The 27,443-nt window shown below is 44.1% G+C and overlaps 1 protein-coding gene across 2 annotated transcripts in view; it reads right to left on the minus strand.

The window, feature by feature from the left end:
• Positions 1-1,194: 1,194 nt before the first annotated feature.
• Positions 1,195-27,443, minus strand: part of SLC36A1 (solute carrier family 36 member 1) — a 48,360-nt gene continuing 22,111 nt past the window's right edge. Inside the window, exons 8-11 of one of the 2 annotated variants that reach the window (XM_057730633.1) lie at positions 23,903-24,001; positions 20,398-20,564; positions 11,847-12,016; positions 2,652-3,066 (exon numbers count right to left, since the gene is read on the minus strand). In XM_057730633.1, coding sequence (XP_057586616.1) covers positions 2,795-3,066; positions 11,847-12,016; positions 20,398-20,564; positions 23,903-24,001 — 708 coding nt within the window. In that variant the 3' untranslated portion in view covers positions 2,652-2,794. Of the gene's footprint in view, positions 3,067-11,846; positions 12,017-20,397; positions 20,565-23,902; positions 24,002-27,443 lie in introns of both variants that reach the window. The other variant, XM_057730642.1, reaches the window with a different exon arrangement.

Below are 27,443 nucleotides of genomic sequence, written 5' to 3' on the forward strand. Positions count from 1 at the left end.
TCTCCTACTTACGCTGGGGCTTTTCACCAGAGACTAAAGCAGGGCCCAAGAGGAGGCTGGGCAGCTGGTTCCTAAAAGCACTGGGAAGGCTCTGCCAGTTCCTAAAAGCACTGCAGGGAGGGCTCCCTGGCAGAGAAGCCCCGAGGACAGCACAGGAGTAAGCGTCCTTGAACTGGACCCTCAGGCTGCTTCCAGAAGAGGAAGGGCTTCCTTCACTTCGGCCTTCTGGTCGACCCTTTACTCAACACCTACCTGCTGTACAACTGCATGAACGGGAAGGTCCCCAAGGGGTTCGCCTTGCCTGGGTCTCCTGAAGCAGCCATGTGATCGGGCTGTCAAAGCAACAAGGGCACAGGAAAGCAAATGAACAGGACGAAGGCCAGGCCAAGCCACCTTCCCGAAGCCCCAAGGCTAGAGCTGTCGCTCCTACACACCACGTTCCCTGGGCAGGGGCTCTGAAGCAACAGACTGGATGCCAGAGGACCTCAGTATTGTGCCATCCAGTCCTCAGGTCCCAGCACCACAGTCCTGGTTTCATGATCCACCTGGACAGGACTGGCTCTAGCAGCACCCTGAACGCACAGAAGCGTCCATCATGGAAGCTGTGGGTGGGACACATGTCTGACCCCCTTCTACCGGCCTGCACCTTCTCGCTGGAAACAACTCTCAGGACCACTACGGAAGCACTGCTGGAGCCCAGGCTTGCAAACAGGAGTTGACAGTTCTTGAAGTTACACTTTGGTAACGAGCAGTTACTTAGGAAGCCTGAGGCTTCAGAGGACAGGGCTGCTGCCACCTCCAGCTAGAACCTGGTCATGTGAGCACCTGTGAATGACCACCAAAGAGCAGAAAGGTGGGGGAAAGTGTCATTTCCCTAAGGGAGACCAAATCACCACTGACTGCATCTTCCTAAGTGAATAAATTATTAGGTAGGTCAGGAGTCACTGCAACGAGAGAGTCTGGCTTTGGAACAGAAGAGAAAGGAAAAGCGGGGGCTGCACGAGTGAGCCACAGCCCCTGGGAGCTTTGGTGAAACACAAAAGCAAAATCCCTCATGAAGTGGTGCCGCTCTCCCCGCTTTTAGGTAAGAGCCCGGCAGCAGGAGTGGAGGACAACAGGACCCTGTTACATATGCAGGAGCACACGCGCACACACACACACACACACACACACACACACACACAGACACACAGACACACACACACACACACACACACACACACAGCTCAAGAGACAGAGAGTCAATGAACATCCTCTGCAATACTTCTCACACCAAGAGGGAAGAAGAGGCAGCTGAAAGCAAGGCAACGGACCTTCCCCTGCCTTCTCTGCAGTCTGTCCCCAAACCTGAAGGCTGACCTTGAGGCGAGTCAGCCCCGAGGCTGCTTCTTTTCTGAGCCCCAGGGAGGCATGCAGGGGGAGCGACAAGGGCACATTAGTGTTCAGAACACAGGAGACCGAAGTCCCAACCAAGCAGTTCCTTCAGAAGTCCAGGTCCTCGAGGCAGCTCAGGGTGGGGCACCGCTTCTGCCCCATCCTCCCCATCCTCCGGGGACTGTGGACAACTGAGCACCACGCGTAATGTTGGACCAGCTGCTGCAAACTGTAGGAACTGAATTTCACACGCTCTGTGCACACTGGCCTCGTGTTCTCGTTCACAGCAAGAGTCCTGCACGCTGCCGTGCCGCCTGTCCATCCAGGGCTGAGGCTGGGAAACAGGCCTGGACGCACAAAGCGGTGGTTTTCTAAGCCTCCTAGGGAGAAAAACATGCCCCATGTGGCCATCCTTCCCCTTGGCCTTGCGCACTGGCAAACATCTCCCGAGTCCTTCACGTCTTCTCAGTAGGAGATCGGGCTGGTGGATGGGAGGCAAAGTCCGTGGCCCCCCACAGAGGTCCACACTTCGATGACCCTGATGAAAAGCTCTGGGGTCCTGAGCCAAGGGTGCTGAGGGTCTAAGCAGACACCTCCTGGACTAAGTTTCTTCTCAGAGGGAGAAGCTGAGTAAGAGTTTACCGAGGAAGGAATAATTCATAACAGCCCCAGATCCAGAGACAGTAAAAACAAAAGCTGATTTTTAAATAAAATAAAAGTATTTTCAATTTTGGCAGCACTTACTATCTTTCAGGAGTCCAAGCAACTAAGATGATAACAGTATCGTGACCCACTCGAGGAAACTGGAGAAGAGGAAGTGTCGCCGAGGGTCACAGCCAGCCAGAGAGAGTAAAGGCTAAAAACTCCAGCTTTGGGGGCTGGTTTTAAACTACTAGGTAGGCTCCACTACTAGGTGGAGACTTGAACAGTTAAGAGAATACGGAGGTAAAATATATGGGAGAGAGGTGAGAGACAGGCCCAGCTTGACAAAGTGGGGAATTCCCACTTACCTCATCTAGGCCTGGCCCGGGCAAGGAGAAAACATGAGGTGGGAGACACTAAAAATTTTAAATAAAGTGAGTTGTGCAACAGAATAACTTGGGTGAGGTGGGTCAGAAGGAGAGAGGCCGGCAGTAAGGGAGGAGGCATGATTAGGGAGAAGAATTGAAAAGTTCCAGGTTAAAATAAGTACAAATCAACAGAGACAGCACTGCCCCTAGAGGTACCTCCTGCGTATCCACTGCCCACCCTCTGCCCTGCCCTCATTCCTACCTGGCTCAGGGTACCCAAGTGCCACGTATGGGTATCTGGACGGCAACCTTGCCTTTCCCCAGAGCCTGGACCCTACTTGAGGCTCTGGGGCCAGGTGCTGGGGAACATACAGGGCGGAGCGGGCCGTGCAGGGAATGCACCCAGCCCGCTATGCAAAGGCACTGGTGGAGTTGATGAAGATGGGAGCACTGCTCGGCTGGATCAGCTCGTAGAGGGTCACACACGTCCCCACCACAAAGCCCACGAAGCCCAGGATGCTGATCAGGGCGTCCTTGATGATGGTGACGGGGCTCATGCCCTCTGAGTAGTAGGTGGCCATCTCCAGGAGGGGCGGGATGATGAGGGCCAGGGCACTGCTGCTCACGGAGCCCACCAGGGAGATGACCAGGTCCAGGCGGGGGACGAGGATGGCCAAGACGCCTGTGGGAGAGAGCACACGCCTGTTGATGACGGCCCAGAGCTGGGAGCGACTGTCTCACTGTTCAGCAAATTTAGCAAGTGTCCTTCTCCTAGAATGGAGAGCTCCACGGAAGCTGAGATATCATCCAGTCCAACCTCTCGCTCTGCAGATGAGAAAACAGATGCCCAGAGATGTGGCATGACCCGGGTTTCGCAGCAAGTTTGGCAGAACTGGGACTGGAACCCAGATCCCCCAGCTTCTCCTGCCACAGTCCTTGACTTTCATCTTTCTGAGGAAAAGGAACCAAATTACATTCCAGGGCAACCTGGTCCTACCAAAGGAGAGCGAGTGGAGAGCAGAAGGGGAGGTGGACCTTTTCTCAGTGACTGCTCATCTTCTTACTCCTGAGGGCACCTCCAACACAAACCTCTGAAACACTCCCGTGTAAGCCCCATCGTGTAGAGCATTTTCATACAGGGAAAAGAGAAGCAAGTCTGTGCAGGCTGACCTCAGGAGCAAGGACCCCATTAATGACGGCGTCCCTGGGCCAGGACAAGCCAGTGGCCCCCACACCTGACACTTAGCCTAGGTGCACATGAAGAAGGTGCAACTGATGACACAGGTGAACGGGGGCTGCATGAGGAAACGCCACCGGCTTCCAGAGCACACCAACACTGCACCGCCGGCCAGCTGGGCAGACCGTGCCGTTTAAAACCAAAGGGAGGAGGCTCCACTGACCACACTTATTCCAGCGCCCACTGACCCCGCTGCTCCCACCTAACTCAGCTCCCCACTGGGGGATGAAGGCCAATGTCTCACAGGTTTATTGAGGATTATGAGCTCTGGAACTAGGCACTTGTGTTTGAACCCTGGCTCTGCCTTGAATGACACCTGGCTCCTTTCTATTTTCCAGTTTTCTCATTGGCAAAACAAGGATACGAAAACTTCTGACATCACAGAGACATCGTGATGATCAAAGGAGGTTACACAAGCACTTAGCTAAAGTCCTGGTGTACAACGGGCACAGTTAATAGCATTTGTCATGTGTATATATATATACATCTTGTTGCTTATGGAAAGTGCATCGTTAACTCGTGACTCATCAAATGTATCTTGATGGACTGTCTTCTCTGCTGCCAGGCTCCAGCCAGAGGTCCTGGGCATTGAGACAGCAATCCAGGGCACGTCTATTACCTCACTGATCCCTAGGAGAGACTCACAGTGGACACGGGGGTTTCAGTTCTAACTTTATTTTATAAAGCAGAAACGTAGTTACATTGCTCTGAAGAAGGCACCACAGTGGTGAGAGGCCAGGACGTCTTAGTCCAAGGCAGTTGATTTTACCCTCCTGATGGATTGTCTGAGTTGACTGCTGCTTCTTTGGCTGAGCACCAGATGAAAGCAGTGGGCTGCATTTAGAGGTCAGGTTTCATGAGAAGCACTTTTAAACTGGAATACCACTCCGTGCGGTAAGGGGAGAGGAACGCTGGGAGCCAGGATTTAGCACAGGAGAAGCAGAGTCCCGTCGCCTGCCTCACACTCACTCTGCAGCTGTGCTGTCTGACAACGCCGCAGTCACTAGCTATCTAGCTATCTAAATCTAAATGATTTCAGTTCCCCACTCACACTGGCCACATTGCAAGGACTCAACTGCCACCTCTGCCTAGTGGCTACTGTCCTGGACAGCACAGACCTGGAGCACTCCCATCACATAGGACATCTACTGTCTAGTAGACGGCACTGGGAAGCATCTATTCACTGAGCTGAATTTGCCTCCACTCCGCACAGGTACAGAACTCCACAATGTTGTTATGGTCCCTGTGCAAGGAGAGGCTTGAAGAATTTAAATGATAGAAAGTGACAGAGCTGGGACTAGAGTCCAGGACCAGAGTCCAGGACCTCAAGCCCCTGGTATGGTCACATCACAGACCAGATGATCAAGAGAATACAGAATGACACGTGCAGAAGGAGGGAAGATGGGAGATCTGGCTGATCAGCAGAAAGATCCTGTCCATGAAGAACTGGGGGAGGCAGATTTTGGGTTAGCTTTCCCAGGGATGCACCACAATCATGCGGTAGAGAATCCAGTATAGGGTCTTCCTTGGTGGTGCAGTGGTTAAAAATCCGCCTGCAGGAGACACAGCGTCTGGGAAGATCCCACATACCTTGGAGCAACTAAGCCCGTGAGCCACCACTACTGGGCCTGAGCTCTAGACCCATGAGCCACAACTACTGAAGCCCATGTGCCTAGAGCCCATGCTCTGCACCACAATGAGGAGCCCGAGCACCGCAAAGAAGAGGAGCCCCCATTCAATGCAACTAGAGAAAGCCCGCACGCAGCAACAAAGACCCAAAGCTGCCAAATAAATAAATAAACTTATTTTTTAAAAAAAAGTCAGTGGAGCAGATTGCAAGCTATTTAAAAAAAAAAAAAAAAAGAATCCAGTATAGGTCAGCCCTGACCTCTTTCTGCTTTGTAGAGGGCCCCAGACAAGGGTTTTGAAGCCTGGATAACAAAAGGGGGTACAAGGAAAATGAGTCTCAGACCTGCCTCTGCCGCCCAGGGTTTTACGGGCCTGGGGAAATCCCCTCGTCTCTCTTTCTTCTTTATTCAACCATCATTATCCGTGAACACCCTCACTGTTCTGAAGCCTTCAGAAAGTCTACAAAAAGCATAAGCTCTTAACTTGCTCTGCAAGTTAAAAATAGTCTGTTTCAGCCTTTAGCTGTAAATAGAGTTGGTGATGTCCCTTAAACTTTCAGGGTTGAATCTGGAGGAAAGTTGGAAGTGTCTGTAGGCTGATGACAAAATGGCATTCTTATCACGGATAACCTGATGCTCAATAAGAGTTGATCTGCTGTGTGACCTGGAATAACACACTTGCCCTCTCTGGGGTCTGGGTCTCTCTCTGCCTAATGTTTAACCACATAGTGGTGGCTCCAGATGTTCATTTTGGGCGAGCAGTGGGGTGGAAACAGCTGAGGCAGCCATCAGACCTGAGCCTGGGAGAGGCTGGTATAGGAGTGTGGTTAAGGGTCTGGACTCAGAACCTAGGCTCCAGTCCACCACTGACCACCCAGTTACTTAATCTGTTCAAGACTCATCTCCCATACTGCTAAAAAGGGATGGTCAAATGAGATCATTTACTTAAAGAACTTAGAGTACTACACACATAACATGTGCTTCATAAGTGTTAGCTAACAGCATCACCTGCCCCCGCTCAGTAGTAGGGTGTGTGTGACCTGGGGAGAAATCAGCTCCCATTCTGAGCCTCAGTTCATTTACCCATGAAGTACGGTGATTATGTTAACATTGGATGATTGCTCAAGTCACACTTGACTGAAATTTTAAGGAACTGCGCAATGCATATTTAGTCACTTAGGAATATATTCTGGGATATGTCCCTCAACTCACTGTCAACAGTGATGCACCGTGTGCTGCTCCAGACTGGCACAGCAGAGTCGGGATTCCGCTCTAAGAACACATGATTGGGCCAAAAATGTAGCTTCCAGCCCGCCTGGTTTTGTACTGTTAAAGGGAGTGTGAGTTATTCCTCCTGGTCCTCAGGATGCTCTAGCCCACTCAACAGAAGAGAGGTTTTTCATCAGAGACAATGAGGAGATAAGTCAGAGGACCTGCCCGGCCCCTCCCAGCTCTGAGAGTCTGTCCTCTCCCTTCCTTCTCTCATATTAGCCCGGAGGACAGATGGGTACTTCATGATACGAGTTAACCGAAGTCACAAGTGCACCACTCTGATAAGAATTAAGTGAAAACAGAAACAGGGGCTTGTGAGATGAGAATCTTTTCTCAGATTGGATGGAGATGTTCCATTTCATGGTGACTTTAAAAAGCAAACTAAAAACTTGTTCTTATTTTTACTACAACAGATACACAAGATAAGTATGCTTAGCACTAATGTCCTTAATAGAAGTATTTTTTTAAAGGGCAAAACTTTTCTTTTAAAGCCAGGACCACACAGTTACAAAGGGAGGACCGTCTTTCCATCCTAGCTGGACTGGATACACAGCTGAATCCTAAATATAGCCTGACACTGGAGAAAGATAACGGGGGCCAGAGAAGGCAGGAAGGGTGAGCCTCCCTCTAATATGCTGGGGGAAGAGGAAGAGAAAGGGACCCAAACCAAGGGCTTACTAGCCAAGGCATCTGTGTACCACCAGGTAAAATATGGCAAAATAGTTTTCACTAATTCTAGAGGTGGGAATCAGGTAACTTAGGAAAGATACAGGAGCAACTAAAACCTCTTCTAGCACTGAACATCTTTACTCCATGAGTTAAAGCCCTCTAGAAAGAGAAACCCTAGAAGCAGAGATCTCAGGAAGCAGCCATCTGGGAATACCCTCTCCCTACTCCACCACAAAAAGAGCACCCCATACAAAGAGGAAGACCCAACTGGCAGTTGCCAGCCCTCCTCAGCAGCCTAGCTGCGGCAGGTACAGAAAGGGGGCTCTGAGGACAACCAGACCACATGATTAGTTAAGAGGGCTCCAATGGTATTGCAAAACATCTCCCCTTTGGGTTAAGAGACACTAAAAATGTTCCCTTTTAACTGCTGAAGCAGCAGGAGGCCAACAGCCAGTTCAGAGAAGGAACCGACTGGGATTCTGGAGCCTGTGGTTTTAGACCAGCAACCAAAAGGGCTGACTCATGCACAAGAGGAGAGAAAGCACTTAAGAGACAAACACACACTGACAGAAATCCCTTGGACACTGACAGGTCCTGTGTCCAGAAGTGCTTACTGCTGTTTATTATGATCGATGCCGGGGAGGCCCACCTGTGCGACTCTTAAATGGCTAGACATCTGCCTTTAAATAGTAACTATCTTGGACAGAATGTATAATTTCATTTAGCAGAACTATAAATTTTTTAAAAAATACAAAAGCAAGGGAAACAACCTACATGTTCAATATTAAAGGAGTAGTTTAGTAAATATGATCCACCAATAAAGTGCAATTTTATGCAGTCATAAAAATAGCTATGAAGGATATGTATATTCATGATGTAATTTTAAACAAAATGCAAAATACGAAGTTCTGTGTATACTAGGATTGCAACTAGCCATCAAAAGCGCCCGTGAGGATTAACACAGAAGGTAAAATGCAAAAAAAATTATTTTAACTCACTGGGATATTGGGAATTTCATTTGCACCTACACCAGATCTAGACAGTCTTTAGACGTTTTTACATTCTTTCTTTTTTCAAGCAATATTTTGGTAAAAATTTAAAATCAGGCTCAAAGTAGTTGTGCAGCATCACAGAAATTTAGACATGAGGTGATCTGATACCTTTCATATCTTACAAATGAAGAAACTGAAGTCTTGTGACTGTCCCCATGGTGGGCACAGTGTACAGCTAATTAATGCTGCTGCACTTTTTCTTTATGGCTGCAAGACTGAGATGTGTTTTGTTTAGACCTGGAAACTTCATGCTCTGAAGGGTCTGGCTGCTTGGAATGTTTTACATTCTAGTCTAAACAGGCCTCCTAATGGAGATGGCTTTATTGTTATTCTATCTTCAGCAACAGGTTTGTGACATTCTCGTAACTAACTGAAATAAAATGTTTCAAGTGGCAAATGCCACAGAGAATCAGTTCGAACCACTGAAGGACAGGTTAGGGCAGCGGTCCCCAACCTTTTTGGCACCAGGGACTGGTTTCGTGGAAGACAATTTTTCCATGGGGGGTGGGGGTAGGGGGTGCGGGGGCCAGGGTGGGGATGGTTCAGGTGGTAACGTCAGCAATAGGGAGCAAAGGAGAGCGGTAGATGCTCACCTCCTGCTGTGCGGCCTGGTTCCTCACAGGCCATGGCAGACCGCTACCAGTCCGTGGCCCAGGGGTTAGGGACCCTTGGGTTAGGGCCTCAAGGAATCCAAAGAAACTAGTCTTCATACACCCCCAGCCACCCTCAAGTGAAGCACGCCTCTTCCAGCCTCTCATTTTACACAACGTCTGGACATAAGGTGACCTGCTAAGTCTGTATGTCCAAACATATGGGCTGGAAGTAACTGCTGTCCCAATGAAATCATAAGAAAATGAGCACCAACCTCTGATGTGCATATTTGCCCTTCCTCTCCTCTCCAACACTGTGAAATTAAACATCAAAAAGTAGACACAGCCATCTTTGGCAGAGGAGGAAGAGTGGTGAGAAAGTTGAATTCCAAGTGGAAAAAAAATGAGGCTGGACCAAATTCTCCTGCTTCCCTTGGGGATGGAGGATGAGGAAAAGGAGAGAAAGTCAGGGAAAAGGACAAGAAAATACCCAAAATAGCAATAAAACAAACTGCCATTAAAATTTATGGGTATATAAAGGAAAAAAAAAAAACAATCCATGGCTATAGGGTAAGCACTGACTCCAACTAAAAATAAATAAATAAATAAAAATAAAACAAAAAAAATAAAATTTATGGGTATAATTGAAAACAATCAGTTACATCAAAGATCTAAAATCATATACCAATTAACTTTCTGCAAAAGGATCTGAAGGTACAGAGAAACAAAAACAAACTCAGATAAGTGCAATTAAGTTGGAGCTACAGTACAATGCCTCCCATGAATCCCACAACTACTTCAAAGTCTCCAGGGAAAGTAAGAGAAGCTGACAGCTAGGAGATGAAGGGACTGCACCCTTTAATGGGATGACAATGCAAGGCTAAGTCACAAGTGATCACAGGAGAAGGGAAAAACAACCCAATGCACTTGAAGATCAAAAGCAGCTCATGTCGTTTGAGCGTCATGCTATAGACACGAGATGAGACCCACAGACAGAGCCAGGAAAAGTGAAGTGAAAACCAAAAGGTATCTAAGGATAGCATGAGGTCTGTGAATCAGACTGCTGGCTCCTGCGGGGCGCGGTGGAGAGGAACCTGGCAGGAAGCAAGACATATGCTACTGGAGGCTGAGCCAGGCTTGAGAAGAAAATGGGGCGGTGAGAGGAGACAGGGCCAGCTCAGTGCCCCAGCTCTTCTGGCACAGACAGCACATTCTACCTAGACAGACCTCCTTTCTCTAGAGGAACCACTCTGAAACAATTATTGAGCTATCCCTATCCTTTCTTCCAACACCCCTTGGATTCAAGAATCAGGGCCCTGAGAGTTGACACTATGAACACTTTTTGCATGGAAGCTGTCTCTTCAACACTCAGAGCTAATCCACCCACAGAGGAAACATACATATTTGACCAAAGCCTCCAGAGCTGCCAGCAGGAGACACGAATAAAATCTAGAAGAGTCCAAACACCCTATCTTATCACACATTGAGGAAATCTACTGGAAAACCAAGCTGTATCACATTCCTTCCTTTCACTGGCTTTGGGGCAGCAGTGGCCTGCAGGCAGTGGGCTGTTTCTCTAGGCTGGTGTAGGAGAGAGCTGGAAAGGCTGTCTAATAAAGGGTATAAGAAGTCAGATTCTTGGTTGCCATCAGTTCTCTGGGGCTGGTGAATCTAAGGTATCCACCCTCCTACCCAGGTCCACCCTTTAAGAAATCCTCAGCAGGAGAGCTGCCCAAGATTAAATCAGAAAGTCGAGAGACAGTCTTTAGTTCCTCAGCTCCAGTGAGTTTTTCCCATGCAGATCCAGGACACTGAGCTTCCACCCACTGTCCCAGAAGTAATATCAGGAAGACAACTGTAGGTGGTTTGGGGAGGTCCATTCCAGGATGGGTGCTAGTCTGCTCCCCACATTTGCTTTGGTGGAGGGAAAGGATGGACAGCCTCTTGCCTGCCATCCTCTTGCTAATAGTCAACCAATAAAGTCATTACTGACATTCCAGGCTATGAGCATACACTAGACAACTTTCACATCATTCATCCCTAAAACACTCCATTCTGGCCCAATTAAAAAAAGCATATAGATCTATCTTTACTCCAAAGACAGAGGCTTGGACTGGATAATTTAAAGTAAGTCCCAGGGAAGTCTCAATATGATAAAGAAAGACGTTTCTTTTCCCAAAAGAATAAACAGAAAAAAAAAAAAAAAAAAAAAAAAGCTAAACTGCCAAAAAAAGAAATCTAAGATCCAAGCATTCAATTTGGAAAGAAGTTGCAAATCATCTAGAAATTTAAATTAGATATTACAGACCAAATTATTCAAGGATTCTCTATTCTATCAATTCACAGACGCTTCAAAAAAAAAAAGAATTTATTTTTATTTTTGAACTTATACCAGTTTTAATCAAGAGCAAATAGGGTGATATCTCATCTCGCAACTCACACTCCTGGATGTGTGATCAGGGAAGAGGAATAAAACAGAAAGTGATAAATCAAACACCTAGGCTAATCAACAGAAATGTTCTAAAAAACATATTTTAGTAAGATCAACATCCAAGTGTCTAGAATAGTACCAAGGAAATGAAATCCAAAGAATAGATTGTCACACTGGAAAAACAATTATTTGAAAAAACAAATAAATCTACACTTGCTATCAAAGTAACCTATAATAGTCATTATGCATATGGGTTAAATAGCTCTCTTTTAAATTTTTGCCACATTTCATATGGAACAGTAATTGCACATGTTTACTATGAATCATGACCATTGCCATTGCATTTTAGGCCATATCTATAAATAAACCACCGTTTCCATTCCCATGTCCTTTAGAGCACATCTATCAATTCACTCCTTCCATGGACGTGCCTCAACTCTGAAGCTGAGACAGTGCTCCAAGTTCCCTGCTCACACAGCACTGGCCATTTCACTATGACACAAGCTCTCTCTCATGAAAGCCCTGGGGACTGGGGAACCTTGGGGAGAAAAGAGACAAGGCAATGATCTTGTCCTCTACTCACACGTCAGACAGACCAGCATGGTGCGGATGGACAGGTCTATTGCCAGCTCATAATGCTCGGGTGCACGGGCCACGAAGAAAGGGACAATGATCTCAGCCGGGACGTAGAACTGGAGGGCGTAGGTGAAGAAGATGCCAATGGAGTAGAGCAGCTTCACTGACTGGTACAGCCTGCAGAGAGAGCCGAGACACATTCAGAGCTGGCTCCACACACTTATACACCAGCAATGAGAGTGCAAAACTGTCCCGTGGCAATTTGGTCATATCTATCCAAGTTACAAATGCACGTGTCCTTTGGACGAGCAATTTTAGGTCTAGGGATTTATTTTGTAGATCTTCTTGCACAGACACACATAAACTTACATGAAAAATATGGAGATAGCTTCATCTACCACAAGGCAGACAGCAGTAGCAAGAAGAAGCATAATCCTGCAGCCTGCGGAATGAAAATCACAGGGACAGAAAGACAGACAAAATGAAAAGGCAAAGGACTTTGTACCAGATGAAGGAACAAAATAAAACCTCAGAAAAACAACTAAATGAAGTGGAGATAGGCAACCTTCCAGAAAAAGAATTCAGAATAATGATAGTGAAGATGATCTCAGAAAAAGACTGGATGAAAAGATCGAAAAGATGCAAGAAGTGTTTAACAAAGACCTAGAAGAATTAAAGAACAAACAGACACAAGCAATATGATAACTGAAATAAAAAATACACTAGAAGGAATCAACAGCAGAATAACTGAGGCAAAAGAATGGATAAGTGACCTGGAAGACAGAATGGAGGAAATCACTGACGCAGAATAGAATAAAGAAAAAAGAATGAAAAGAAATGAAGAAGCCTAAGAGACCTCTGGGACAACATTAAACCCACCAACATTCACATATAGAGGTCACAGAAGGAGAAGAGAGAGAAAGGACTCTAGAAAATATTTGAAGAGATTATAGTTGAAAACTTCCCTAACATGGGAAAGGAAATAGCCACCCTAGTACAGGAAGCGCAGAGAGTCCCAGGCAGGATAAACCCAAGGAGAAATATGCCAAGACACACAGTAATCAAATTGACAAAAATCAGAGACAAAGAAAAATTATTAAAAGCAACAAGAGAAAAATGACAAATAACATACAAGGGAACTCTCATATGGTTAACAGCTGATTTCTCAGCAGAAACTCTGCAAGCCAGAAGGGAGTGGCATAATATATTTAAAGTGAGGAAAGGGAAGAACCTACAACCAAGAATATTCTACCCAGCAAGGATTTCATTTAGATTCAACAGAGAAATCAAAAGCTTTACAGACAAGCAACAGCTAAGAGAATTCAGCACCACCAAACCAGCCATACAACAAATGCTAAAGGAACTTCTCTAAGTGGAAAACACAAGGGAAGAAAAGGACCTACAAAAACAAACACGAAACAAGAAAATGGTAATAGGAACATACATATTGATAATTACCTTGAATGTAAAATGGATTAAATGTTCCAACCAAAAGACACAGACTGGCCAAATGAATATAAAAACAAGACCCATATATATGCTGTCTAGAAGAGACCCACTTCAGGCCTAGGGACACATACAGACTGAAAGTGAGGGGATAGAAAAAGATAATCCACGAAAATGGAAATCAAAAGAAAGCTGGAGTAGCAATACTCATATCAGATAAAACAGACTTCAAATTAAAGAATGTTGCAAGAGACAAGGAAGGACACTACATAATGATCAATGGATCAATCCAAGAAGATATAACAATTATAAATATATATGCACCCAATATAAAAGGACCATGGGGCTTCCTAGGTGGCACAGTGGTTAAGAATCCACCTGCCAATGCAGAGGACATGGGTTCTATCCCTGCTCCAGGAAGATCCCACATGCCATGGAGCAACTAAGCCCGTGTGCCAAAAAAAAAAAAAAAAAAAGAGCACCTCAATACATAAGGCAAATGCTAACGACTATAAAAGAGGCAACAGACAGTAACACAATAATAGTGGGGGACTTTTATACCCCACTTACAACAATGGACAGATCATCCAGACAGAAAATTAATAAGGAAGCACAAGCTTTAAATGACACAATAGGCCAGATAGATGTAACTGATATTTATAGGACATTCCGTCCGGAATCAGCAGATTACACTTTCTTCTCCAGTGCACATGGAACATTCTCCAGGATAGAGCACATCTTGGGTCACAAATCAAGCTTTGGTAAATTTAATAAAACTGAAATTGTATCAAGCATCTTTTCTAACCACAATGCTATGAGATTAGAAAGCAATTACAGGAAAAAAACTGTAAAAAATACAAATACATGGAGGCTAAATAATATGCTACTAAGTAACCAAGAGGTCACTGAGGAAATCAAAGAGGAAATCAAAAAATACCTAGAGACAAATGACAATGAAAACATGACAATTCAAAACCTATGGGATGCAGAAAAAGCAGTTCTAAGAGGGAAGTATATAACAATACAATCCTATCTCAAGAAACAAGAAAAATTCCAAATAAATAATCTAATCTTACACCTAAAGAAACTAGAGAAAGAACAAAAAAACCCCAAAGTTAGTAGAAGGAAAGAAATAATAAAGATCAGAGCAGAAATAAATGAAATAGAAACAAAGAAAACAATAGCAAAGATCAATAAAACTAAAAGCTGGTTCTTTAAGAAGATAAACAAAATTGATAAACCTTTAGCCAGACTCATCAAAAAAAAGAGGGAGAGGACTCAAATCAAGAAAATTAGAAATGAAAGAGGAGAAGTTACAATGGACACCACAGAAATAAAAAGCATCATAAGAGACTACTATGAGCAACTATATGCCAATAAAATGGAAAACCTGGAAGAAATGAACAAATTATTATACAGGTATACCCTTCCAAGACTGAACCAGGAAGAAACAGAAAATATGAATAGACCAATCACAAGGAATGAACTTGAAACTGTGATTAAAAACCTTCCAACAAACAAAAGTCCAGGACCAGATGACTTCACAGGTGAATTCTATCAAATATTTACAGATGAGCTAACACCCATTCTTCTCAAACTCTTCCAAAAAATTGCAGAGGAAGGAACACTCCCAAACTCATTCTATGAGGCCACCATCACCCTGATACCAAAACCAGACAAAGATACTACAAAAGAAGAAAATTACAGACCAATACCACTGATGAATTTACATGCAAAAATCCTCAACAAAATACTAGCAAACAGAATCCAACAACCCATTAAAAGGATAATACAGCATGATCAAGTAGGATTTATCCCAAGGATGCAAGGATTCTTCAGTATACGCAAATCAATCAATGTGATACACCGCATTAACAAACTGAAGGATAAAAACCATATGATCATCTCAGTAGATGCAGGAAAAGCTTTTGACAAAATTCAACATCAATTTGTGATAAAAACTCTCCAGAAAGTGGGCACAGAAGGAAGCTACCTCAGCATAATAAAAGTCATATATGACAAACCTACAGCCAATGTCATTCTCAATGGTGAAAAACTGAAAGCATTCCCTCCAAGATCAGGAACAAGACAAGGATGTTCACTCTCGCCACTACTATTCAATATAGTTCTGGAAGTCCTTTCCACAGCAATCAGAGAAGAAAAAGAAATAAAAAAGGATCCAAATTGGAAAAGAAGTAAAACTGTCACTGTCTGCAGATGGCATGATACTATACATAGAAAGTCCTAAAGATGCTACCAGAAAACTATCAGAGCTAATCAATGAACTTGGTAAAGTTGCAGGATACAAAATTAACACAAAGAAATCTCTTGCATTCCTATACCCCAACAACAAAAGATCATAAAGAGAAATTAAGGAAACAATCCCATTCACCACTGCAACAAAAAGAATAAAATACCTAGGAATAAACCTAACTAAGGAGGTAAAAGACCTATATTCAGAAAACTATAAGACACTCATGAAAGAAATCAAAGATGACATAAACAGATGGAGAGATATACCATGTTCTTGGATCAGAAGAATTGACATTGTGAAAATGACTATACTACCCAAAGCCATCTACAGAGTCAATGCAATCCCTATCAAACTACCAATGGCATTTTTTACAGAACTAGAACAAAAAATCCTAAAATTTGTATGGAGAAACAAAAGACCCTGAATAGCCAAAGCAGTTTCGAGGGGGGGGAAAAACAGAGCTGGAGGAATCAGACTCCCTGACTTCAGACTATACTACAAAGCTAGAGTAATCAAAACAATATGGTACTGGCATAAACACAGAAATACAGATCAATGGAACAGGACAGAAAGCCCAGAGATAAACTATGGTCAACTAATCTATGACAAAGGAGGTAAGGATATACAATGGAGGAAAGACAGCCTCTTCAATAAGTGATGCTGGGAAAACTGGACAGCTACATGTAAAAGAATAAAATTAGAACACTCTCTAACACCATACACAAAAATAAACTCCAAATGGATTAAAGACCTAAATGGAAGGCCAGACACTATAAAACTCCTAGAGGAAAACATAGGAAGAACACTCTTTGATATAAATTACAGCAAGATCTTTTTTGACCTACCTCCTAGAGTAATACAAATAAAAACAAAAATAAACAAGTGGGACCTAATGAAACTTAAAAGCTTTTGCACAGCAAAGGAAGCTATATACAAGATGAAAACACAACTCTCAGAATGGGAGAAAATATTTGCAAATGAATCAACAAAGGATTAATCTCCAAAATATATAACCAGTTCATGCAGCTCAATACCAAAAAAACAAACAACCCAATCCAAAAATGGGCAGAAGATCTAAATAGGCATTTCTCCAAAGAAGACACACAGATGGCCAAGAGGCACATGAAAAGCTGCTCAACATCACTAATTTTTAGAGAAACACAAATCAAAACTACAACGAGGCATTACCTCACACCAGTTAGAATGGGCATCATCAGAAAATCTGCAAACAGTAAATGCTGGAGAGGGTGTGGAGCAAAGGGAACCCCCTTGCACTGTTGGTGGGAATGTAAATTGATACAGCCACTATGGAAAACAGTATGGAGGTTCCTTGAAAAACTAAAACTAGAATTACCATATGACCCAGCAATCCCACTACTGGGCATATACCCAGAGAACACCATAATTCAAAAAGATACATGCACCCCCATGTTCACTGCAGCACTATTTACAATAGCCAGGTCATGGAAGAAACCTAAATGTCCATCAGCAGATGAATGGATAAAGAAGATGTGGTACATATGTACAATGGAATATTACTCAGCCATAAGAAGGAACGAAATTGGGTCATTTGTAGGGACATGGATGGACCTAGAGACTGTCACACAGAGTGAAGTAAGTCAGAAAAACAAATATCATATATTAACGCATATATGTGGAATCTAGAAAAATTGTACCGATCAACCAGTTTGCATGGCAGAAATAGAGACACAGATGTAAAGAACACACATATGACACCAAGGGGGGAAAGCAGCAGGGGGGCAGGGAGGGGAGTTGGGTTGGGGTGGGATGAATTGGGAGATTGGGATTGCCACATATAAATTACTAATAAAAAATATCAAATTGTACACTTTAAATATATGTAGTTTATTGTATGTCAATTACATCTCAATAAAATTCTTAAAAAAATATGTCACTGCGGCATCATTCAAGTCTGAAAGACTGAAAAGAGTTTAAATATTAATTAGTGGGGAACTGGTTAAATAAATTATGCCACCCCCATATAACTGAGAAAAAGTAGGAGACAGAACTTCAGGTGCTGATATGGTACAAGCTGCATGATATACAATGAAGTGAAAAAAGCATGAAGCAGAACAGTGTCGACAGTATGGTACCGTCTAAAAAAGGAAAAAGAGGGAAAAACACTTCACTTCACACACACATACATACATGTGACATTCTTATATACACCAAATATCTCCAGGAGGAAACATAAGAAACTGCTAATATGGTTGCCTCTGAAATGGAAAATCGTAAAACTGGGGTCCTGGAGAGGCAAGTGGAAGTTTTACATTTTCCGTACGCCTCTGAACATTTGGACTCTTTTTCCACTGGCATATATCCTTTCAAAAATAAAAACTGTTAAAAATACAGTGTAAATCCGACAAGCCTATTTATATCCTTCCCATCCAACTCAGTGCTCCCTAGTCACACGGTGACCACACAGAAAAAGAGACAGGAGCAAAATCCATCTTTCCATTCCACTAGGGCTACTACCCTACCACTGCTTCACGGGTAGCTTCTCAGGGAGACCACTAACTTACCATGGGACATCACTATCTTATCCCAGGCCTAGAACTATGCAGAGTAGGAAAAAGGGTCTGATCAGTAAGTATTTACAGATCTGAGATGATCATTAAAGGGAAGGCCACCCTGAACCTAAGCAAAGCTCTACTTTAAACAAGACCCTCATGCATTACGCAGTGAGAAACAGGGGTCTTCCTCCCTTGTTGGAAATCTATTTAGAAGCGGTGATTATATTGTGCATGATGTGCACTGAATTCCTCCATGGCTGAACTTAACACCTAGAAGATGTTCTAAGCTATGAGCAGGAGAACACTCTGGGAGAGACTGAGGTTGACAAAAGTTCTGACTTGCTCCAAGAATAGATAATAAAAACCCTTTGGGAAAAAGCAGCTAGTGGCTCTATAATTAAACTCAGTGCAGCACCAAAGCCTTCTGGAGTGCTGGGAAGTCTAGAATCAGGATAGTCAACTGCTGGGATGGCCAAATAAACTGCACCCTAATGGAAGCAGAAAGATTAGGTTAGCTGGGTTTAAAACATCAGAGGAAAGAAGACAGATGCTCAGCTATGGCTTCAGATTACGTGGCTGCTTCTGTCACTTCTGATGCATTTATCTTCAGTTATACAAGCTACCACCTGACTCTTCTCTCTTGAAAGGGGCAGGAATATTTGGAAATTTAAAAGCAGGCATCAGAGGGAAAGAGAAAGACTTTCAGAAAACAACAGCCCATTTCAGGGCTACCACTTGGCTGGTCATACAACAAATCTAGTCCCCAAAGCCCTGCTGATTAGGGTGTCCCGCGCTAAACACTGATACTACTGAAAAAACATTTTTCTCAATTTTCTCAATCTGTCCTTGTACAATGCCTCACCAATCAGAGATCTAAAACCAGGCCAGCCTCAAAGGTTATTCTGACCCCTAGGGCATTTGACAAGCTTCTCAGCATCTGCTCATGGCTGCTCTCTGCAATGAAATTTTAATCTTCTGAAAAGAATTGTTGCTGAGGACACACCCTGTGACATCTATGTTTTTAGGAGGCATTTCAGTATGTCTCGGTGTTTCTCTACAATACAGCCACCACAACTTAGGGAAAGTGAGATACGGAAGGGTTCTGGAGCATCCCTGGTCCACAGCGAGAGGCTTCATCTGCACCTGCACATGGAGTGGGTGACAGCCACGGCACAGGCACAGCAGAAGCTGGGAACCAGGCAGATTTGCCCTTCTCTCTCCCTGTCTATTTGGAACGCTTCACAGTCAATGGATGGGACGCTTGACCCTTCTGGGCTCAGCTCTCTGGGGAAAAATGGCACCATCAGTCAGTAGATCAGCCAATCCATGCACCGTCCATCTCCATCAGAATGACTCACCCAAACAAAGCATAAAGCTCACACATCATCCTACTTCTCCATAGTGCCAGGACAGTATTACAAAGCTCACACATATCATTTGATCTTCAAGACAATCCTGGCAGAAATGACTACTCTTAGTTCCCGAAAGGGGGAACTGAGGCAGTGAGAAGCTGTGACCTGTCCAAGGCCATAGAGCTGGGACGTGGCAGATCACCTCTATCCTCTGTGCCTCAGCGGCTTCCTGGTAACCTCTCCTCATTTATAAATGCCTCACAGTCTCAGCACTTAGTCCTCCTTTTCGTTCAAAAACTTTTCACTGGGTTTTGATAGTATGCCAGGCATTGTGCCAGGGGCTCAGGTAAAATGAAGAACTGAACTGGGTAAAATGAAGAAGTTGCTGCCCTCAGAGTTTACAATGTAGGGAGATCACAGTACAGGTAAACGGACAACTACAACACAATGGAAAAAGAATTAGGACAGGATCCTCACGGGACCCCAGGGCAGCAGACAGGAGGGCCACTGACCTAGACGTGAAGTTGCAGCGAGTGAGACATCAGAGAAGTTTCTCAAACAGAGAGACTCCCAGGGTAAGTCCTCCTCACTGGGAAGGAATTAGGTGGGGGAGGGACTAGAGCCTGAGTGGCCCTGACTGCACCTAAGGGTTTCCTCTTTATTGTAAGAACCAAGGAAAGCCTTTAAGCCTTCTCAACAGGGGAGTGCATGAGTTGACTGGGAGTTAGATGGCTCACACGGGTAACAGGGGGAGAAGAGATCTGGAGAGAGAGTCAGACTGAGGCAGGGAGACCAGCCAAAAGGCTTGGTGGGCAGCCAAGAAGGGATGGTGCTGGCCTGGGGGCAGGTGGCAAGGGGGGGCTAAAGTGAACCGGGCTGATTTAAGAGATAAGGAGGAAAAAGACACATTCTGACCCTCATTAATTTTTTAAACAACTCAGTGCTCCCAGGCTTCCAGCCTCCCCTACGTACCAACAGTTGGGCAGGTTGAGGGTTATGCTGCCTTGGATGTTAGCGCCAAATTGCAGGTACCCCAGGCTCCCCAGGCTGACGTAGAGGGCAGTGATGATAGCCATTCCCACGTAGAGGATAAGCGAAAATTTCCGGGGATCCTTCATTTTGTTTTCAAGGGGCAGAACCTAGGAGAGTAGTAAGAGAAGAGAAAGCATGGATTAAAGCAACATCAATGGCCAACAACAACCACAAAGTAAAATTCTCAGAAAAGAGTAAACTTCTTTATCCCCAGAATTCCCCCAAAGCACATCTGTCCTTTACTAGACAGGCAAATGCCAGGTGTTCATCAGAAGCTATCCTCACCGAGCTGGAGGAGCTCTGGAGCCTGCTGTCTAAGCAGCAGGTCCTAGGAGGTAAGGGCGGGCAGGCCCGTAAGCCAGGACTCCTGGTGCGGACCAGCTCTTTGCCTCTGGCTACAAGATCCCTGTGGGCTGGGAGTGCTATCTGCCCCTTGAATGCAGGTGGCACGGCACCCAGCAAGCCCTCTCGCATCATGCCCACCCGGCACAACAAGGAAGAGACACTGGAGGTGGCCCAGGCCAGCTGTACCTCACCTGAGATTATAGCTCTGCTAACCTGTCCCAAGAATGCAAAACACAGGTCAGGAAAAACTGCCACTCCAGCTCCCAAACACTGTTTCCTTACCTCAAACAGCGGGGGTACTAGCAGTTACAAGTGAAACCTCCAAGCTAGAGAAACCGAGGTGCTGGGGGTGGCACGACTTAATAGGACCCTGGAGACTGAGGCTTGTGAAGATGTATAGCAAAACCCAGTTTCCAGACTCCTATTTCAAACTACCGATCCTCGCAGCCTCCTCACTCACAGCACAGGACTTTCTTTAACGTTAGCCAAAGCCAAGGAAAGGCCCCTTATTTTTTTTTTAATGGTTAAAATTTTTATTATGAAAATTTGTTTCAAAAATTTTATTAAAGTATAGTTGATTTACAATGTTGTGTTTAATTTCTGCTGTACAGCAAAGAGACTCAGTTATATATACATTCTTTTTCATATTCTCTTCCATTATGGTTTATCACAGGATATTGAATATAGTTCCCTGTGTTATACAGTAGGACCTTGTTTGCATCTGCTGATCCCAAACTCCCAATCTTTTCCTCCCCCCTCCCCTTTGGCAACCACAAGTCTGTTCTCTATATTGTATTTTAGATTCCACATATAAGTAGTATCATATGGTACTTGTCTTCCTCTTCCTGACTTACTTCAATTAGTACGATAATCTCTAGTTGCATCCATGTTGCTGCAAATGGCATTATTTCATTTTTTCTATGGCTGAGAAATATTCCATTTTGTGTGTGTGTGGCATGTGTGTGTGTGTGTGTGTGTGTGTGTGTGTGTGTGTGTGTGTACATACATATACACAAACCACATCTTTATCCATTCATCTGTAGGTGGACATTTAGGTTGCTTCCATGTCTTGGCTATTACAAACAGTGCTGCAATGAACACTGGGGTGCATGTGTCTTTTCAAATGGTAGTTTTGTCTGGGTATATGCCCAGGAGTGGAATTGTTGGATCATATGGCAACTCTGTTTTTAGTTTTTTGAGGAACCTCCATACTGTTAGGAAAGGCCCTTTATGAAGACTGGTTCATATAGGGACGGGGAAAAGACCAAGTGTGACTGTGACAACTTTCATAATCTTCTGTCAACCACACAGGAAAAGCAACTCAGGGCAACACCTAACTATCCCCCCCCACCCCCAACCATCTTTAATCTTGTCATTACAGTCATTTTCCTTGAAGGCCTGGCAGCCACCAGGCAGAACAGGTCTGAGCCAGACACACCAGGCAGATGGCAGATACCACAAGCCTGCTGCAGGCCCGGGGCTCCAGGGTGCATCACTGCTCTGTATCTCCAACTGGCCCTCAGCATCCCCCCTACCAGCTCAAGGGGTCAAGCTTCAGTTGATCCACACATCCAATAAAAAACAGTTTCTAGGTTCCCTTCGGTTTCTTTCTATGGAGAGTCTTGGGCACCAGAGGGCAGGGCGCCCATCTCCTCCAGGCCAGCCAGCCTGGGCCAGTGGTACAAACACAAAGAGAGCACAGGAAACCCCTGTGAGTCCAGTGCTTTTCCCAGTCATGCCCAACAGCCCTCAGATTGAAACTAAGAGTCGAAACAGTCGTGTCTCTATTGTAAAAAGAGAAAACAGGGACAAATCTTAAGGTAATGACAATTAGAGAATGACTCCGTAGCCAAGTCTTAGTTAATGAAATGATGCAAAGAACAATTTCTGCCCTGTGCTGTTAGGGAACACTCATAAATTTAGCACAAGCTCCTTAAGAACCCTGGGCATCTTTCCACACTCATTCAGCCTCCTCTTCCCAGTCCCGAGGGCTCAGGACCTCTTTCTCCTGCTATAATACGGGCTCCTTCAGGCCTCTGCCCCAGCAGCAGGGAAAATATATACATTTGTGAATCAAGGTGAGACATTCTTCTTGGGCAATGAGAAGCCCCCAGAGCGGGCACAGAGAAGAGTTTAACCACAGGACAACCACATATATACGATCACTCAAAAAGCCTCCACTGTGGTGTTAGAGCCTTAATACACTCCATTGACACCCGCGGGGCAATTCCTTAAATTGTGACAAAAATGTCCAGCTTCTAGGTTTTCTTAAATGTGTGTAAGGTGACAGGAAAATCAAATGGGGACAAAAAGATATTCCATGAAAGGAGAAGTGTATTCCCACTTCCTAAGCCCTTGGCCAGCTAATAACTTTCTTCAGAGAAGAATTCTGGAGCATTATTATGAAAAACACAAATAAGAACAAATTAGATACACCTGAGTGACAAATTCCTCTCTTTAGGAGAAGAATTTGGTGAAATCAGAGCACCAACGCGGAGAAGCTGAGCTAGGAGTAAAGGCTACTCATTTATACAAGGAAACTACAGCTCAATAATTATTCAGGGCAGAGAATACATTCATATGTTTACTGATTTAACAATAAAACCAACAGTATTATTAATGAAAATAAAAATTATTTAATGCTCACCATAGGTCAGGGACTGTGCAAAGCACTTTACACATATCTCATTCAACCCCAAAAACTAAACATTAAGCCCACTTTTCAGAAGCAAACAAATGGAGGCTCTGAGAAGGCAAGTCCTCGCACATGGTCACATAGCTACTCTCTGGCAGAGCTGAGACTCACTCCAAGTCAGTCTGATTCTAGACCCTGCGTTCAGAATTGCCCAGAGCTGCCGCTTACTGCACACACAGGAGATGAGTGTGCAACACAGGGGGCTTGAAGGGAAACATTCTCAAATTACATGCAACTTATTTCCAAAAGTTGAAGCTGGGGAAACTTCAGTGGAGCCTCTGAAATGCTGTTCATTAACTGGCCAATAAGACTCAAAAGATAATGTCTAACAGCACTTCCCCCACATTCCTTAAAGCAGACTTCAAGGACACCCAGGGCACCAGAGAATCACAAAGCAACTCTTACCATCCCAATGCCTTCAAATGCAAAAATGGCAGTGCCAAAGAACAGAGGGTAGGTCCTCCAGGATGCCACCAACGGGAGGGGTCTGGGGTCTGGGATATCCTGAAAGAGAGAAAACAAACAGAGCAAAGGCTATACAGAGATCTGTGATCTCAACCCCAGCATCAGATAGGCCAAAACGTTCCTAAATCCAAGATTCTCTAAAGGGAGAAAATCTAATATCTGACACATGATTTGAGGTCATTTTTAGCCTTTCTCTTTTTTTCCTTCAAGCCGAGAAAACCCTACTTACTTTGGTGAAAGACTAGCCCAAAGTACCATTAAAAACTCAAATGTTAAAGACTGCATAAAAAGAATCACATTCTTTTACTAGGTAATCCCATCCCCAGAAATATAATCTGAGTAGAAAAAAATTATCAAAATATGAAAAATGTTGAGCAAGGCTTTTTAACAGTAAGTAATAACAACCTAAATGTTCCCAAACATCTGAACAGTTAGTTTACCGTACATCAACTAAACCACAGAACATTATGCACTATTTAAAAAGTAAAAAGTGGGATAACTAAGTAGTACATGAAAATAATAGTGAGAAAAATATTTTTTAAATTTATACATTCACTAGGATACAGCTACATAAACACTCCACACAGATAAAGCTGGAAGGAAATGTGGTAGATTTTTAGACGAGCACTTTCTCTTTTTTCTCAGCACTTGGAAAATATTATTGACAGGCACACAACAGGAGTATCGGCACATATGGGGGAAAAAATAGCAAAAACAGCATTCTAAAAAGAAGGCAAATAAAAACCAAGGCAATTGATAACTGCAGGCACAACATTAATATGTACCCACCTGGCTGACCAATGGGCAAGATTCCCCGGTGGATGGACCATATCGAAGGAGCAGGACTCAGAGCGGATAGAAGCTGCCATCCTTTCAGAATTTGGCTTTCAGATTAAAAACTGACTTTAAGACTGCCTTTTACAATGTTTCAAAACTGATTTCACTACAGAGGTCTCTAGAGAGATATGGGGTCTGTTCTAACAGTGTGACAGAATAATATCAGAGAACAAAAAAAGAGATCTACTATTCATCTCTGTAACAGGCTTCTTTTTGAAAGATTTCAAAGCAATGATATTATAGTCTCCCTAAAATAAAAAGAATTTTTAAAAGGCTTTTTTTTCCCTGAGCCCCTGCTAAGAAATCAGTTAGGGCTCTTTATAAGAAGCATTTCAGTTCCTGGAATAAAGACAAGACGAGCAAATATTTTTGTTCTCTGATGAAACACGAGAGTGAGATCTCCCTGTAATTATCCCTGAGTCACAGTGTAAAGAAAGTTTCTGAAAACAGGAGCCATGTGTGGGTTAGTGGATAACTACTGCCCAGGGTCATACATCAGATCACACTGAGATATCCGAGAGGGAATTTCAAAATACACGTCTGGGGCTACCGGTGTGAATGAGACCAGCAGAAGGAATGTATAACTCTACAAACTTAATGACTGCTACCGCCTCATACCCCAACCAATTAAAGAGAAAAACTTTAACTTGCAAAGAAATGTACAAATTAAAATCAGCTCCCTTTCAACATATTATCTCCTCATTTGTGCCACATTATCATATAATTGTAACAGCTTTTTAAAAAAAGCTTTTAAATGCATATAAGGAATGTCAGATGTACTCCAATTTTGGAAACGTGATTAACTGTGAAAAAACACATCTCAGAATCAAGGAATTCCCTGGCGGTCCAGTGGTTAGGACTCCAAACTCTCACTGCCGTGGCCCGGGTTCAATCCCTAGTCCCGGGAACTTAGATCCCACAAGCTGTGCGGTGCAGTCAAAAAAAAAAAAAATTTAGGATATGCAGTGATAACACATTGACTGGAAGGCCCCTCTGGGCAAGGTACTCCGCTCAAAACTGTGCCATTCGTCATGCATGTGATGAAGAGACCTGCTCAGGTGGAAGGCATCAGACGACTTCCTACAATGATGTGAGCCTGAGGCGCAAGAGCATCGGTCATGTACACACTCCAGATTAGGTGAAAATTCAGGAACTTTGAACAACAGGGGAATTATCAAGGTAAAGAAGGCAAAATATCAAGATGCAACAGTAGTAACAGCAGCAACAAAAACAACCCAGAGGGACATCTTTAGCTCTGCATCATGTCAAAATGAAGCTGCTGGACACACAGCCAGACCGCCATTCTCCCATCCTGCAGCCCCGGCAGACAGTGCTACCGGGGCACAACACACCTCCTGGCTGAGCGCAGAGGCAGGCTCAGAATCGCTCTCAGGAAATCAGCAGGGCTGCCTCGTCCAAAAGCACACGTTGTTTTCGGCATAGACAATGCTCTGGCCGGACACTGCTTTTAGGGGGACTGAGATGCTATGGAACCCATATTCCCATCCCTGACCTCTGATCACAGCAACGACCACAGTCCAACTACCTTCAGTGGTTTGAATTAAATGCAGTGTCTACATGAGCTGGCCTCACTCCCCTTGTCTTTAATGTTCACCACGGTGTGTCCTAGGCACCGAGATCTCTAACTACAAAGTTAAATCATACACTTATTTACCCTTCCTTGTTTTAACTTAATTGGCCAGAGATAGGGAAAGAAACTCTCTGGAAATGGTCATTCATGTGTTCACAAGCCCTCCTTCTAGTCCCATAAAAAAATGGGACATGGACAGCTGTCTATTTCATGCTTTAGAAAATAGTTCTGCAGGAGAAAAGTCAATATCTGCTACCCACCTCACTTATGGGGAGAAGGAAAAACCAGTGAATGCTCACTGACTACAATGTTAGTCTAAATTCATTATGTCATTTCCTCAGTACAGGAAGTCCTGCATTTTATGACCCACTGTTCTCCTAGAAACCTCATCAGTGGGTAACCAGGTCACTGTTCAGCAGACTGTGAAAACGAGATAATGTTCACCTGTCAGACTGACCCAAATTAAAAAGATTGATACAACCAGTGTGGCTAGCATGGGATGCTTACGAACTGTGGAAGGGAGTCAATGTGAAATTGGTAAACGGCTTTTGGAAAACAGCAACCTGGCAATACAGAAAATACTACAGTGCACATCGTCCAACAACTGCGTCTCTAGCACCTCCAGGTGCTTATCTTGGAGAAGTATTTATACATGTCCACACGAAGGGAGGCATAAGGATATTCACTGTCATAATACTGAAATGACACTAAAGATGAGACGTTCCTTGACAGGCCACTGATTGGGGACTGGTTAAATAAACTATGAAACTACGGCACATCTACTCTCTGAGATACTATTTAGCAATTAAAAAGAATGAGGTAAAACCAGGTATATCAAAATGGAAAGCCTTCAGAGGCACTGTCGAAGAAAAAAAGAATGCAGATGAATACTACATACAATAATTTTTTAAATTACATTAAAAAAACCCCTCAAAATCAATTTTTGCTTTATATATTTCTCTACATAGGAATACAGTGTGTAAATGTGCTCATAGGACCTAGAAACACACGCAGCAGGTCCCAGAGCAGAGGACACTCAGGGTGGGGACGGGA

Source organism: Hippopotamus amphibius, chromosome 1 (assembly GCF_030028045.1).
Source record: "Hippopotamus amphibius kiboko isolate mHipAmp2 chromosome 1, mHipAmp2.hap2, whole genome shotgun sequence".
In the NCBI taxonomy this organism is placed as follows: domain Eukaryota; kingdom Metazoa; phylum Chordata; class Mammalia; order Artiodactyla; family Hippopotamidae; genus Hippopotamus; species Hippopotamus amphibius.